The 13,115-nt window shown below is 33.9% G+C and overlaps 1 protein-coding gene and 2 pseudogenes across 2 annotated transcripts; all 3 read left to right on the top strand.

Annotated features, from left to right (window-relative positions):
* The first annotated feature begins 1,508 nt into the window (after positions 1–1,508).
* On the top strand, positions 1,509–3,979 carry LOC129894626 (probable xyloglucan endotransglucosylase/hydrolase protein 23; annotated as a pseudogene).
* A 1,191-nt stretch (positions 3,980–5,170) lies between these two features.
* Positions 5,171–6,515, top strand: LOC129896841 (probable xyloglucan endotransglucosylase/hydrolase protein 23; annotated as a pseudogene). Its single transcript, XR_008768057.1, has 3 exons — positions 5,171–5,486; positions 5,606–5,799; positions 5,897–6,515. The product of XR_008768057.1 is annotated as a probable xyloglucan endotransglucosylase/hydrolase protein 23 (transcript).
* A 4,599-nt stretch (positions 6,516–11,114) lies between these two features.
* On the top strand, positions 11,115–12,416 carry LOC129896209 (probable xyloglucan endotransglucosylase/hydrolase protein 23). The gene is made up of 3 exons (XM_055972064.1): positions 11,115–11,427; positions 11,547–11,740; positions 11,838–12,416. Exons 1-3 carry the CDS (start codon positions 11,152–11,154, stop codon positions 12,241–12,243), a joined length of 876 nt encoding a protein of 291 aa, XP_055828039.1. The 5' UTR covers positions 11,115–11,151; the 3' UTR covers positions 12,244–12,416.
* Positions 12,417–13,115: the final 699 nt, after the last annotated feature.

Below are 13,115 nucleotides of genomic sequence, written 5' to 3'. Positions count from 1 at the left end.
GCTTCCACTTCCCATGTTGCACTTTCTATTTGTTGATTTCTCCAAAGGACTTTAACAGATGCAACTTTTTTGTTCCTCAATCTCTTAACTTGCCGGTCCAAAATTTCTACAGGAACTTCTTCATAGGTCAAGTTTTCTTCTATATTCACTACTCCCATAGGTAAAATGGAACTAGGATACCCCACACGTTTTTTCAACATAGACACGTGAAATACCGGATGAACCATGGCCATTTCCAATAGTAATTCCAACTCATATGCAACCTTACCAACACGTCTCACGATTCTATAAGACCCTACATACCTAGGGCTCAATTTCCCTTTCTTACCAAATCAAACCACACCTTTCATGGGTGAAACCTTTAGATACACCCAATCGTCCACATTAAACTCAAGATCCCTTCTTCTAGTGTCAGAATAGGACTTTTGACGACTTTGAGCCATCTTCAACCTTTCTCTAATGATCTTCACCTTCTCTAAAGTATCAAGTACCAAATCGGGTCCCAACAAGGTCATCTCGCCTACTTTGAACCAACCAACTGCTGATCTACATCGTCTCTCATACAAATCCTCAGACGGTGTCATCTCAATACTTGAGTGGTAACTATTATTATAGGAAAATTCGATGAGAGGTAGATGATCATCCCAATTTCCTTTAAACTCCAACACATAAGCCCTTAACATATCCTCTAGTGTTTGAATCATCCTTTCGGCTTGCCCATCTATTTGAGGATGGAATGTTGTGCTCAACTTTACCTTAGTATAGAGGCCTTTTTGAAATGATCTCTAGATGTGAGAAGTGAATTAGGTACCACGATCCAAAATAATGGATAACGACATACCATGCAACCTCACCAACTCCTGAATATACAACTTAGCATAGTCTTTGGCACTATAGGAAGTTTTAATTGGTAGGAAGTGAGCTGACTTAGTCATTCTATCAATAATTATCCAAATCGAGTCATGACGCTTCCGGGTATGAGGCAAATCCACTACAAAATCCATATTCACATCTTCCCACTTCCAAGTAGGGATTTCAATGTCTTGGGCTAGGCCACTCGGCCTTTGATGTTCGGCCTTCACTTGTTGGCAATTTGTACATTCGGACACAAACCTTGCTATGTCCTTCTTCATGCCACCCCACCAATACAACTCCTTTAAGTCTCGGTACATTTTCGTTGAATCGAGATGAATGGAGTATCTAGAATTATGAACCTCCATCAAGATCAAACTCCTTAGGCCATCAACATTTGGAACACATATCCGACCTTGGTAGTATAGAACCCCATCTCCCCCTTGGGAAAAGACCTCTATCTTCTTTTCCTTTACCAACTTCTTTAACTCAATAAACTTTGGGTCAAGATCTTGCTTTGATTTAACATCCACTACCAAAGAGGATTCAGACCTATTTTGAATAACCATACCCCCATTATTAGTACTACCCAACTTCACCCCTAATCTAACCAATCGGTGAACATCTATCACCAATGCCCTCTTCATTTTATCCACATGGGCCACCATGCTAAGGATTGTAGAGATGGTGGTGGTAGGAATCAAGGACAAATTACTCATGGTCAACAAGTCCAAGGAGATGTCCAATGCACCAACCACTTTTACGCCTTGCATGAGAGACAAGGGGTTGAGGATGCACCCAATGTCATTACCGGTATGTTAAAGGTCTTTTCTTTTGATGTGTATGCACTATTAGATCCGGGTGCAAATTTATCTTTTGTTACTCTATTCCTTGCTAATAGATTTGATGTTTTACCTGAAATGTTATTAGAGCCTTATTTGGTGTCTACCCCTGTTGGTGAGTTAGTTATTGCTAGAAAGGTCTATAGGGGTTGCCTTGTGTCTATATTGCATAAAGTTATTCCTTGTGATCTCATTGAGCTTGATATGATAGATTTCGATGTCATTCTTGGGATGGATTGGTTACATGCATCTTATACTTCCATAGATTGTAGAAATCATCGAGTCAAGTTCCAATTTCCAAATGAGTCTATTATTGAATGACAGGGTCATGATTCGGTGGTGAAGGGTCAGTTTATTTCTTATCTTAAGGCCCGCAAAATGATTTTAAAGGGATGTATTTACCACATTGTGAGGGTTAGGGATGTTAACTCAAAAATTCCTTCTCTTGAGTCAGTTCCTATAGTCAATGAATTACCCAATGTCTTTCCCGATGACCTTACCGGTGTCCCTCTCGAAAGGGAAGTTGATTTTGGTATCGATCTCCTCCCTAATACCCAACCTATCTCTATTCCTCCTTACCGTATGGCCCCGGCAGAATTAAAAGAGTTGAAGGAATAGTTAAAGGACTTGTTAGAGAAGAGGGTCATAAGACCAAGTATTTTGCCATGGGGTGCTCCTGTGTTATTTGTGAGAAAGAAGGATGGATCGCTTCGAATGTGCATAGACTACCGTCAATTAAATAAGATGACCATTAAGAACAAGTACCCACTCCCTAGAATAGATGACTTGTTTGATAAATTGCAAGGGGCAAGTCACTTCTCTAAGATAGACCTTCGGTCTGGCTATCACCAACTATCGGTGAGGGAGTGTGACATTCCCAAAACGGCCTTCCGAACAAGGTATGGTCACTATGAGTTTGTGGTGATGAGTTTTGGGTTGACGAATGCACCGGCGATGTTTATGGACTTGATGAATAGGGTGTTCAAACCTTACCTTGATACCTTTGTAGTGGTCTTCATTGATGATATTTTAATTTACTCTCGGGGTGAGGAAGAACATAAAAATCACTTGAGAGTTGTGCTTCAAACATTGAGGGATAGGCAATTATTTGCAAAATTTAGTAAGTGTGAATTTTGATTAAAGGAGGTAGCATTTCTTGGTCATGTAGTGTCCGGTGATGGGATCAAGGTTGATACTAAGAAAATAGAGGCAGTCAAAAATTGGCCTAAACCATTATCTCCTTCACACATTAGGAGCTTCTTAGGTCTAGCCGGGTACTATAGAAGGTTCGTCAAAGGTTTTTCTTCCATCTCATCTCCTATGACAAAATTGACCCAAAAGAAATCCAAATTCATATGGACAGATGAGTGTGAGGAGAGTTTCCAGACCTTAAAAGATCGACTTACCTCTGCTCCTATTTTGACTCTCCCAGAAGGATTAGAAGGGTTTGTAGTTTATTGTGATGCTTCATAGATTGATTTAGGTTGTGACTTAATACAAAACGGCAAGGTCATAGCCTATGCTTCTAGGCAATTAAAGGTGCATGAGCGCAACTACCCTACCCATGACCTTGAATTGGCGGCCGTAGGCATTACCTGTATTAGTGGTGATCCTTATACTCTCCAGTCTCCACACTAATGTATTTAGCCAAGGCAAAGGGAACAGAGAGCAACAATTCCATCTCTGGTTTGATCCTACTGCTGATTTCCACACTTATTCCATCCTTTGGAATGCACAACGCATCATGTAAGTAGTTAAAGAAAGATTCAAACTTTCTTCAAAATATGTCACTTTTTGAATCAAATCTTGATTTGGGGTTCTCTTATTTTTGTTGATTGAACAGATTCTATGTGGATGGAACGCCCATTAGAGAATACAAGAATAGTGAATCAATGGGAGTTTCATATCCCAAGAACCAACCAATGAGGATATACTCAAGTCTTTGGAATGCAGATGATTGGGCTACAAGAGGAGGACTTGTCAAGACTGATTGGAGTCAAGCACCCTTTAGTGCTTCTTACAGAAACTTCAATGCCAATGCTTGTATACCCAATTCTCCATCATCATCATCTTCTTGCAATTCCAATCCTTCAACTTCATCCAGCAGTTCATGGTTGAATGAAGAGTTAGATAACACAAGCCAAGAGAGGCTCAAATGGGTGCAGAAGAATTACATGGTTTATAATTACTGCAGTGATTCCAAACGATTTCCACAAGGATTTCCAGCGGATTGTGTTCAGAATAGTTGAGCATTTATTGTGAAAAATATTGTATTCTTTTATTTTGATCTCTAAAACTATTTTATTGATTCTTTTATTGTTATGTACCAACCAGTAGAAGATGCATTAATTATTGAGGATTAGAAGTAATTTAGTTTTGTATTAAATTTATACAAACCATGAAATAAATCTATTCTTTTGTACTTTGTGTTTTGGATATGAAATATTATGCTATTACAGTTCTTTTGCTACAATAGAATGAACATGAATTTGCATCATTTTAAATTCCTGTCTTGAGAAGGCAGGAGAAAAGTCGAAATATTTATACTTCATTGATCAAATGTTGATACAATTAAGTTGTCTGAATAGATATAGTATATCCAATTAAATTGAGTAAATGGATACATCGAAATAGAACGATATATTTACTCAAAAAAATGAAAATACACTAATATACTGATATTTTAGAAAGTTGTATTATAGCGAACATTAGAACTGCAGTTATGTATCGTAATTAACAAAACTATAGCCATGTATGATAAATCAACAGCAAAGTGTCGGTATTTATGAAAATTCATTAATTTTCTTTACAAAGTGTATGACGGTCATAATATTTATATTATGAGAATTCATAATAAAATAGCTAATGATGTTTTATACATCTCTGTAAACATTAGAATTATATTGGATTTAAATTCGTAAATTAATTTAGACTATATTAAATTCAAGAAAATAGTCAAAATGATGTGGCAATCCAAGTCGAATTAAATGAGCCACTAAAATCACAACACATGTCAAAGTTAGGTGGCAATCCAAGTCAAATTAAATAAGCCACTAAAATCATGTCGCATGTCAAAATTGAGTGGCAATTCAAGTCAAATTAAATAAGCCACTAAAATCATGCCACATGTCAAAATTAGGTGGCAATCCAAGTCAAATTAAATAAGCCACTAAAATCATGCCACATGTCAAAGTTAGGTGGCAATCCAAGTCAAATTAAATAAGCCACTAAAATCATGTCACATGTCAAAGTTATGTGGCAATCTAAATCAAATTAAATGAGCCACTAGAATAATGTCACATGTCTATGTGACATGTTCTGACCAATCAAATTGAACCTTCCTCTTTATTTCCTGAAGCCTATCCCCACACGCTCTAGCTACTTCTTTGTTACTGAGGTGGGCTGGTATAAAACCCAACCTAGCATCCAACTCAAATTCATCCAACAAACTAAACTCAAGTTGCTCACATTTTTCAGCAGGGTCTGGGCTAAACTGTGAAATCTTAAGAATTAAAGATGGCTTCTTCTTCTTCTCCTAAGTTGGTACTTTTGATGTGTTTTATGATTAGTGCTTTTGGCATTGCAATTGGGGCCAAGTTCGATCAAGAATTTGACATCACATGGGGTGATGGCAGAGCAAAGATACTCAACAATGGAGACCTCCTAACTCTCTCACTTGACAAAATCTCTGGCTCTGGTTTTCAATCCAAGAATGAATATCTCTTTGGTAAAATTGACATGCAGCTCAAACTTGTCCCTGGAAATTCTGCTGGCACTGTAACTGCTTACTATGTAATTAACTCCTCTTCTTCTTCTTCTTCACTTTTTTTTAACCAAATCATTTTTGAGCTATACATGTTTATTGAGTTGAAATGAAATTGAACTTTTCTTTTGTTTGAAATATGTTGCAGTTGTCATCACAAGGAGCAACACATGATGAGATAGATTTTGAATTCTTGGGAAATCTTAGTGGTGATCCTTATACTCTCCACACTAATGTATTTAGCCAAGGCAAAGGAAACAGAGAGCAGCAATTCCATCTCTGGTTTGATCCTACTGCTGATTTCCACACTTATTCCATCCTTTGGAATGCACAACGCATCATGTAAGTAGTTAAAGAAAGATTCAAACTTTCTTCAAAATATGTCACTTTTTGAATCAAATCTTGATTTGGGGTTCTCTTATTTTTGTTGATTGAACAGATTCTATGTGGATGGAACGCCCATAAGAGAATACAATAATAGTGAATCAATGGGAGTTTCATATCCCAAGAACCAACCAATGAGGATATACTCAAGTCTTTGGAATGCAGATGATTGGGCTACAAGAGGAGGACTTGTCAAGACTGATTGGAGTCAAGCACCCTTTAGTGCTTCTTACAGAAACTTCAATGCCAATGCTTGTATACCCAATTCTCCATCATCATCATCTTCTTGCAATTCCAATCCTTCAACTTCATCCAGCAGTTCATGGTTGAATGAAGAGTTAGATAACACAAGCTAAGAGAGGCTCAAATGGGTGCAGAAGAATTACATGGTTTATAATTACTGCAGTGATTCCAAGCGATTTCCACAAGGATCTCCAGCGATTTTCCTGGCTATTTTTGCTGAATATCTTAGTGATGAAATTTCTATTCCAACTACTGGACTACATGCCGAATTCTTCCATTCAATAAATGTCGCACTATTGTGGATTTATGATTGTCGGAAGGTCAATGATGGTTATGTTAGCGAAAACGACGATCCAAAAAAATCTAAGAGATATTTCATCTCTCTTAGTCAAGGAGAACTGATGGACGTCGAGTAAGTTTTTTTTTTGAATTTTGTAGTAGTAGAATGTACAATTATATTTTTGCACCAATAGTAAATATTTTTTTGGCTATTCAACAATTTAGCAGACTTTTAAGTTTTTCTCATATATCAAACTCGAATATAAGATGAAATTTTATGTATTATATTCTTATGTATCAAACTCGACTGCTTTTGATACATCTTGTTTATGTATCAGATTCTCATTTAGCAAGTTTTAATGATTATGATACATTTTGTTTTTGTATCATATTCTCATGTATCAAATTTGTTTGCTTCTGATACATCTCGTTTGTGTATCAAATTTTCATGTATCATTTTTAATGCTTCTGATACATATTGTTTATGTATCAGAATCCCATGTATGAAGCTTTGGTGTTTCTGATACATCTTGTTTATGTATCAGATTTTCATATATCAAGATGTAATAATTTTGATACATCCTGTTTATGTATCAAATTTTCATTATCAAGCTTTACTGCTTCTGATACATCTTATTTTTGTATTAGATTCTCATGTATCAAGTTTTAATAATTCTGATACATCTTATTTATGTATCAGATTCTCATTTAGCAAGTTTTAATGATTCTGATAATCTTGTTTATGTATCAGATTCTCATGTATCAAGCTATACTGCTTCTAATACATCTTGTTTTTGTTCATATTCTCTTGTATCAAGCTTTAATGATTATGATACATCTTGTTTTTATAACAGATTTTCTTGTATCAAGCTTTAATATTTCTGATACATCTTGTTTATTTATCAGATTTACATGTATCAAGCTTTACTGCTTCTGATACATTTTATTTTTGTATCAGATTCTCATGTATCAAGTTTTAATGATTTTGATACATCTTGTTTATGTATCAGATTCTCATGTATCAAGTTTTAATGATTCTGATACATCTTGTTTATGTATCAGATTTTCATGTATCAAGCTATACTGCTTCTGATACATCTTGTTTTTGTTCATATTCTCATGTATCAAGCTTTAATGATTCTGATACATCTTGTTTTTGTAACAAATTTTCATGTATCAAGCTTTAATATTTCTGATATATCTTGTTTATGTATCAGATTCTCATATATCAAGCTTTAGTGCTTCACCTCGGATTGCTAAACCCCAGAATGTCTCAGTAGTATCGCGATATTCATCTCGATTCGCTTGATGAAAATTGAATTTTGGATTGAATTTTTTGTTCGTAGTTATGCTCTGTTTTTTGAGTTTTTATTTCTCTTCATAACTGTTACCTTTTTTAAGGATTATTTTTCTTAATTAGCACGGTAATTTATTGAAACAACAAATCGTACTTAAATTACGTTACTATTCATATATAACTCAACAACATTAATTATTCTACACCCAAAAACTGATGTATCAGCAAAATAAGTAATGTATCAGAAATATGAAAAAAAGGAAAATTGGATAATTTTAAAAAAAATGGGGAATATATTATAATTAAGCTTTTTCACTATGAAATTTAGATAAAGTCTACATAGTTTTTATTTAGTAATGGTTACAAGCCATTGCAGGGGCCCACCAACGGCTAGAAACAGCGGTCCCTTTCCCCAAAACACTCCATACCCGTCTAAAACCCCCATACACTATAAATATATTCTCTTCTATTTTTCTCACAAATTCACAAACAATCTAATTACTCTATTACATATTCTCTAAGTCTCAATCTCTCTTCTCAATTATAAATTTTGTTTTTGTGCTATTGGCTAATTGGAGTTATGAGATTTTTTAAAGCAATCTGCAAGCTTCAATTGGCGTCTTTCCATTCCGATTTTTGATTATATACATCTTCTTTTATGCAGACATTCGATACATTCGTTTCAACTTTCATTTCTCTATTTGTTTACTTACTAATTTTTTATATTTATCTTGCTTGTCTTTTTAATAAATATTTTAGTTATTTTAAACTTTAAATATGAATCACGTATACAAAAAATAGTGATAAAAAATCAATTTTCGCAACCTAAATTTAGAATTAATACCGACAATTATATTCATGTTGATAAAACTTCATTTATTTCACGTCCCACGGCTCTAGAATCTAATTCCGAAAATGAATTACACCACGAAATATTAAATAGATGTTTTACTAATTTTAAGGAACAGTTAGATGAAGAAGCACCCAGAACTAAATGACATCCCTACTAGTTTGGCTACATTATTATAGCAAGAAAGTGATCTTTCCTCTTTATCTATTCTAAGGGTACCGCAAAAACTGTACGTTTGAAAAGATCTTTAATTTGACAATTTTTGAAACAAAATAAGAAAAAAAACTACTCCTACATACATAAAATATAAGAAAGTCATGAGATGTTTGACTAAGGATTGAATGGTGGGACAGGGCTCCTAACTAAATATTTGAAATTGTATAATAAAGGTTTTGATCATCTATAAGCTGTCACTAGGGCTAAAAAATATATATGATACACCCATATTCGAAGGATCTTAGGTCGCTAAACATGTCTAACTCGGCTAGCCCAAGAGCGCAGTGCACACATAGTAAAGAAGAGATTGTGAAGAGTTGGCTAAAATGACCGTTGTTTGTGGTTGGTTTGCTTTATGATTTTTCTTCATGTCCTGATTTTATTCATTATATTAGGCAGGTATATAACCCCTCTTTTCAAGATTTGTCAAGAAATACAATTAAAAAAAAATGATATTTTTATATATCAAGCAGAATATTGTCATTATTTTTGTTGCTTATTTGTATATTTTGATGCTAGAGTGTCTATTACTTCTGATATGGATCGTTGTCCTAATGATAATGTTTATTTTACTATTACTATCCATTGAAATGATTATGAAATGAATATGCAAAAAAAAGAATTATAGGCTATAAATATGTTGAAGAGAGTAAAACTAGCTATTATATATAGCTACTACAATAAGAGGTATTTTACAATATTTGGAACTATGTGATAAAATAATGGGTGTCACTTTAAATAATGCTTTTAATAATTTGAAATCTGTTAATTTTTTAAAAATTAGATTTTGTCCAATTAAGATGATGATTTTCATAATAGGTGTGTTGCACATATTTATAATCTAGTAGTAAAACATGGTGTTTTTGTATTTGTAGATTCTTGTCATGAAATTAGAATTGTTTGTAGTTGGATTTTTAAAGCTAAAATAAAAATTAGAATTATAGAATTTAAAAATTATTGTATAGAATGTGATCTTAAATTTAGAAAATTTTCAAAAAAAGTGCCTTCTAGATGAGATTTTTATTTGAAATTGGTTTTGTTTATCAAATACCTATACAATTAATTTTTAATGCTCTGCAGACTCAAATTTAAAACTTTGTAAGGATGATTAGAAAGAGGCAAATGAACTTATTAATTTTCTGAGAGTTTTTTGTAAAGCAACAAATGCAATATCTGGTCAATTATTATCCAACAATTTCTTCTGTTTTAATAATATTTGTGCTATTTCATCCGAATTTGTAAAATATAACAAAAATAATAAGTTTAAAGAGTCAATTTATTTATTGATTGAAAAATCTAATTTTTTTTCCTATTCGTCAATTTGTTTTGACCACTACTTCATTCAACTTATCTTACAAAGTAGAAGGTGTTGAAAGAATTTATGCTAATTTACACAATCAATCTGATGAAAAATTCCTAGTGTTGAAACTTGTAAGAATAGTGTAACGATCTGAACCATCATTATTAGGAAAGGCACCTCGTGTGGAGTCCCAATTTTTTTTTAATTTTGTTGCTAATTGAAAGTTGGGATGGCACGATAAAATTTTGAAATCTAAGATTTGAATCGGGCTGACGTCATCCCACCATAGCAGAAATATTACTACCATGGCAGCACCGCTATAGCGGTATGCCAGCCAATAGCGAGGTCGGCGGGAAAAAACTTGAAAAATGCGAACCCTTTTAATTTCATCCCCAAATTGTTTTCCCTTTTGAAATTTTTGATTAGTTTTGTTGCCTCTTTGAATTCAAACTCCCTGAGAAAGTGCACCAAATAAGATATATTACTAACACATAAAATTAATATATGTATTATTTTTGTTAATATATTCTGTCAAACAGCCCCTAAATGCAAATATCCTTTGGAAAGTGTACCTGATAAATAAAATATTGAATGAACTAAATACAAATGCCCTTTTGAAAGTGTACATGATAAATAAATGAAAAGGCCAATGGAGGTGCAAAAATTAGACGAATGTAGTAGTACTGTGGTCGACAGATTCACATACTGAATTGAAATTTGTAGAAGGACAGCTGGTTGGTCGACAGATTTTTATAGCCACTGCATAAAACCTTTTGTTAGTCAAATACCTTAAGGCGGTACTACACCCAACTAGTACAATGTACAGATACACTTGAATAAGAAAGGGAAACAATACATAAGTTGAACCAACTCCAATGAAAATGATGGTGCAAGGGATGTATATGGGCTGTCACTTAGCTTTGATGGCATCACTTTTTTTCATGTTATCCAGCTCAATCTTTTTTTCCTGCTTTCTGTTTTACTTTGAACCTTCCTCTTTACTTTCTCAAGCCTATCCCCACACGCTCTACCTACTGAGATGGGGCGGTATAAATCTTTATAAAACCCCACCTAGCATTCCAACTCTATTTCATCCAACAAACTTTGAAATCTTAAGAATTAAAGATGGCTTCTTCTTCTTCTCCTAAGTTGGTACTTTTGATGTGTTTTATGATTAGTGCTTTTGGCATTGCAATTGGGGCCAAGTTCGATCAAGAATTTGACATCACATGGGGTGATGGCAGAGCAAAGATACTCAACAATGGAGACCTCCTAACTCTCTCACTTGACAAAATCTCTGGCTCTGGTTTTCAATCCAAGAATGAATATCTCTTTGGTAAAATTGACATGCAGCTCAAACTTGTCCCTGGAAATTCTGCTGGCACTGTAACTGCTTACTATGTAATTAACTCCTCTTCTTCTTCTTCTTCACTTTTTTTTAACCAAATCATTTTTGAGCTATACATGTTTATTGAGTTGAAATGAAATTGAACTTTTCTTTTGTTTGAAATATGTTGCAGTTGTCATCACAAGGAGCAACACATGATGAGATAGATTTTGAATTCTTGGGAAATCTTAGTGGTGATCCTTATACTCTCCACACTAATGTATTTAGCCAAGGCAAAGGAAACAGAGAGCAACAATTCCATCTCTGGTTTGATCCTACTGCTGATTTCCACACTTATTCCATCCTTTGGAATGCACAACGCATCATGTAAGTAGTTAAAGAAAGATTCAAACTTTCTTCAAAATATGTCACTTTTTGAATCAAATCTTGATTTGGGGTTCTCTTATTTTTGTTGATTGAACAGATTCTATGTGGATGGAACGCCCATTAGAGAATACAAGAATAGTGAATCAATGGGAGTTTCATATCCCAAGAACCAACCAATGAGGATATACTCAAGTCTTTGGAATGCAGATGATTGGGCTACAAGAGGAGGACTTGTCAAGACTGATTGGAGCCAAGCACCCTTTAGTGCTTCTTACAGAAACTTCAATGCCAATGCTTGTATACCCAATTCTCCATCATCATCATCTTCTTGCAATTCCAATCCTTCAACTTCATCCAGCAGTTCATGGTTGAATGAAGAGTTAGATAACACAAGCCAAGAGAGGCTCAAATGGGTGCAGAAGAATTACATGGTTTATAATTACTGCAGTGATTCCAAGCGATTTCCACAAGGATTTCCAGCAGATTGTGTTCAGAATAGTTGAGCATTTATTGTGAAAAATATTGTATTCTTTTATTTTGATCTCTAAAACTATTGTATTGATTCTTTTATTGTTATGTACCAACCAGTAGAAGATGCATTAATTATTGAGGATTAGAAGTAATTTAGTTTTGTACTAAATTTATATAAACCGTGAAATAAATCTATTCTTTTGTACTTTGTGTTTTGGATATGAAATATTATGCTATTACAGTTCTTTTGCTACAATAGAATGAACATGAATTTGCGATCAATTTAAATTCTTGTCTTGAGAAGGCAGGAGAAAAGTAGAAATATTTAGACTTGACTTATCATTGTTAGTTTCTCCCCGAATCACAACATCTATTTAAAAATAATTTTACTCATGCCAAATAGGCTCTCCGTCGCCGTGATAATTGTTGTGGTTGAGTGTGTGCGGTGATAAAGGTTTTACCTAAAAGGTCAAATATACTCATGTATTATCGAAAATAATTTAAATATATTTTTCGTTATGCTCTCGATCTAAATATGATTTTTTCATTATATTTTCGGTCCAAATATACCTCTTCCATTATACTTTAACACAAATAATTTATTCTTAATTTTAACGAAAGAATGTATTTCAAGCTCATAATTAAATTACTTACTCTCAATTTTAAATACTTTGATTTCTTTTTAAAGCCACCAGTTTATACTACCATTACCAACTGCTAAACCATCATTACCAAAGCGTTCTTCTTCTTCTTGAAGAAATCCAAACGGTTCTTCAAAAATGATAGGACCAGAACGCATATTAAATACAACCATGAAAATTTCAAATGAAGAATCAAGGTGTAACGATCTGAATCGCCGTTATTTAGGTGGGGTGTTTGTGATTCAAGTTATCATGGACAGACA

The sequence above is a fragment of the Solanum dulcamara genome, chromosome 7 (assembly GCF_947179165.1).
Source record: "Solanum dulcamara chromosome 7, daSolDulc1.2, whole genome shotgun sequence".
NCBI classification, from domain to species: domain Eukaryota; kingdom Viridiplantae; phylum Streptophyta; class Magnoliopsida; order Solanales; family Solanaceae; genus Solanum; species Solanum dulcamara.
This window is presented reverse-complemented; position numbering and strand designations above follow the sequence as displayed.

Coding starts and splice junctions, on each gene's coding strand:
- LOC129896209 (XM_055972064.1), top strand. CDS start 11,152: ATGGCTTCTTCTTCTTCTCCTAAGTTGGTACTTTTGATGTGTTTTATG. Junction 11,428..11,546: donor GCACTGTAACTGCTTACTAT/GTAATTAACTCC, acceptor AATATGTTGCAG/TTGTCATCACAAGGAGCAAC. Junction 11,741..11,837: donor TGGAATGCACAACGCATCAT/GTAAGTAGTTAA, acceptor TTGATTGAACAG/ATTCTATGTGGATGGAACGC.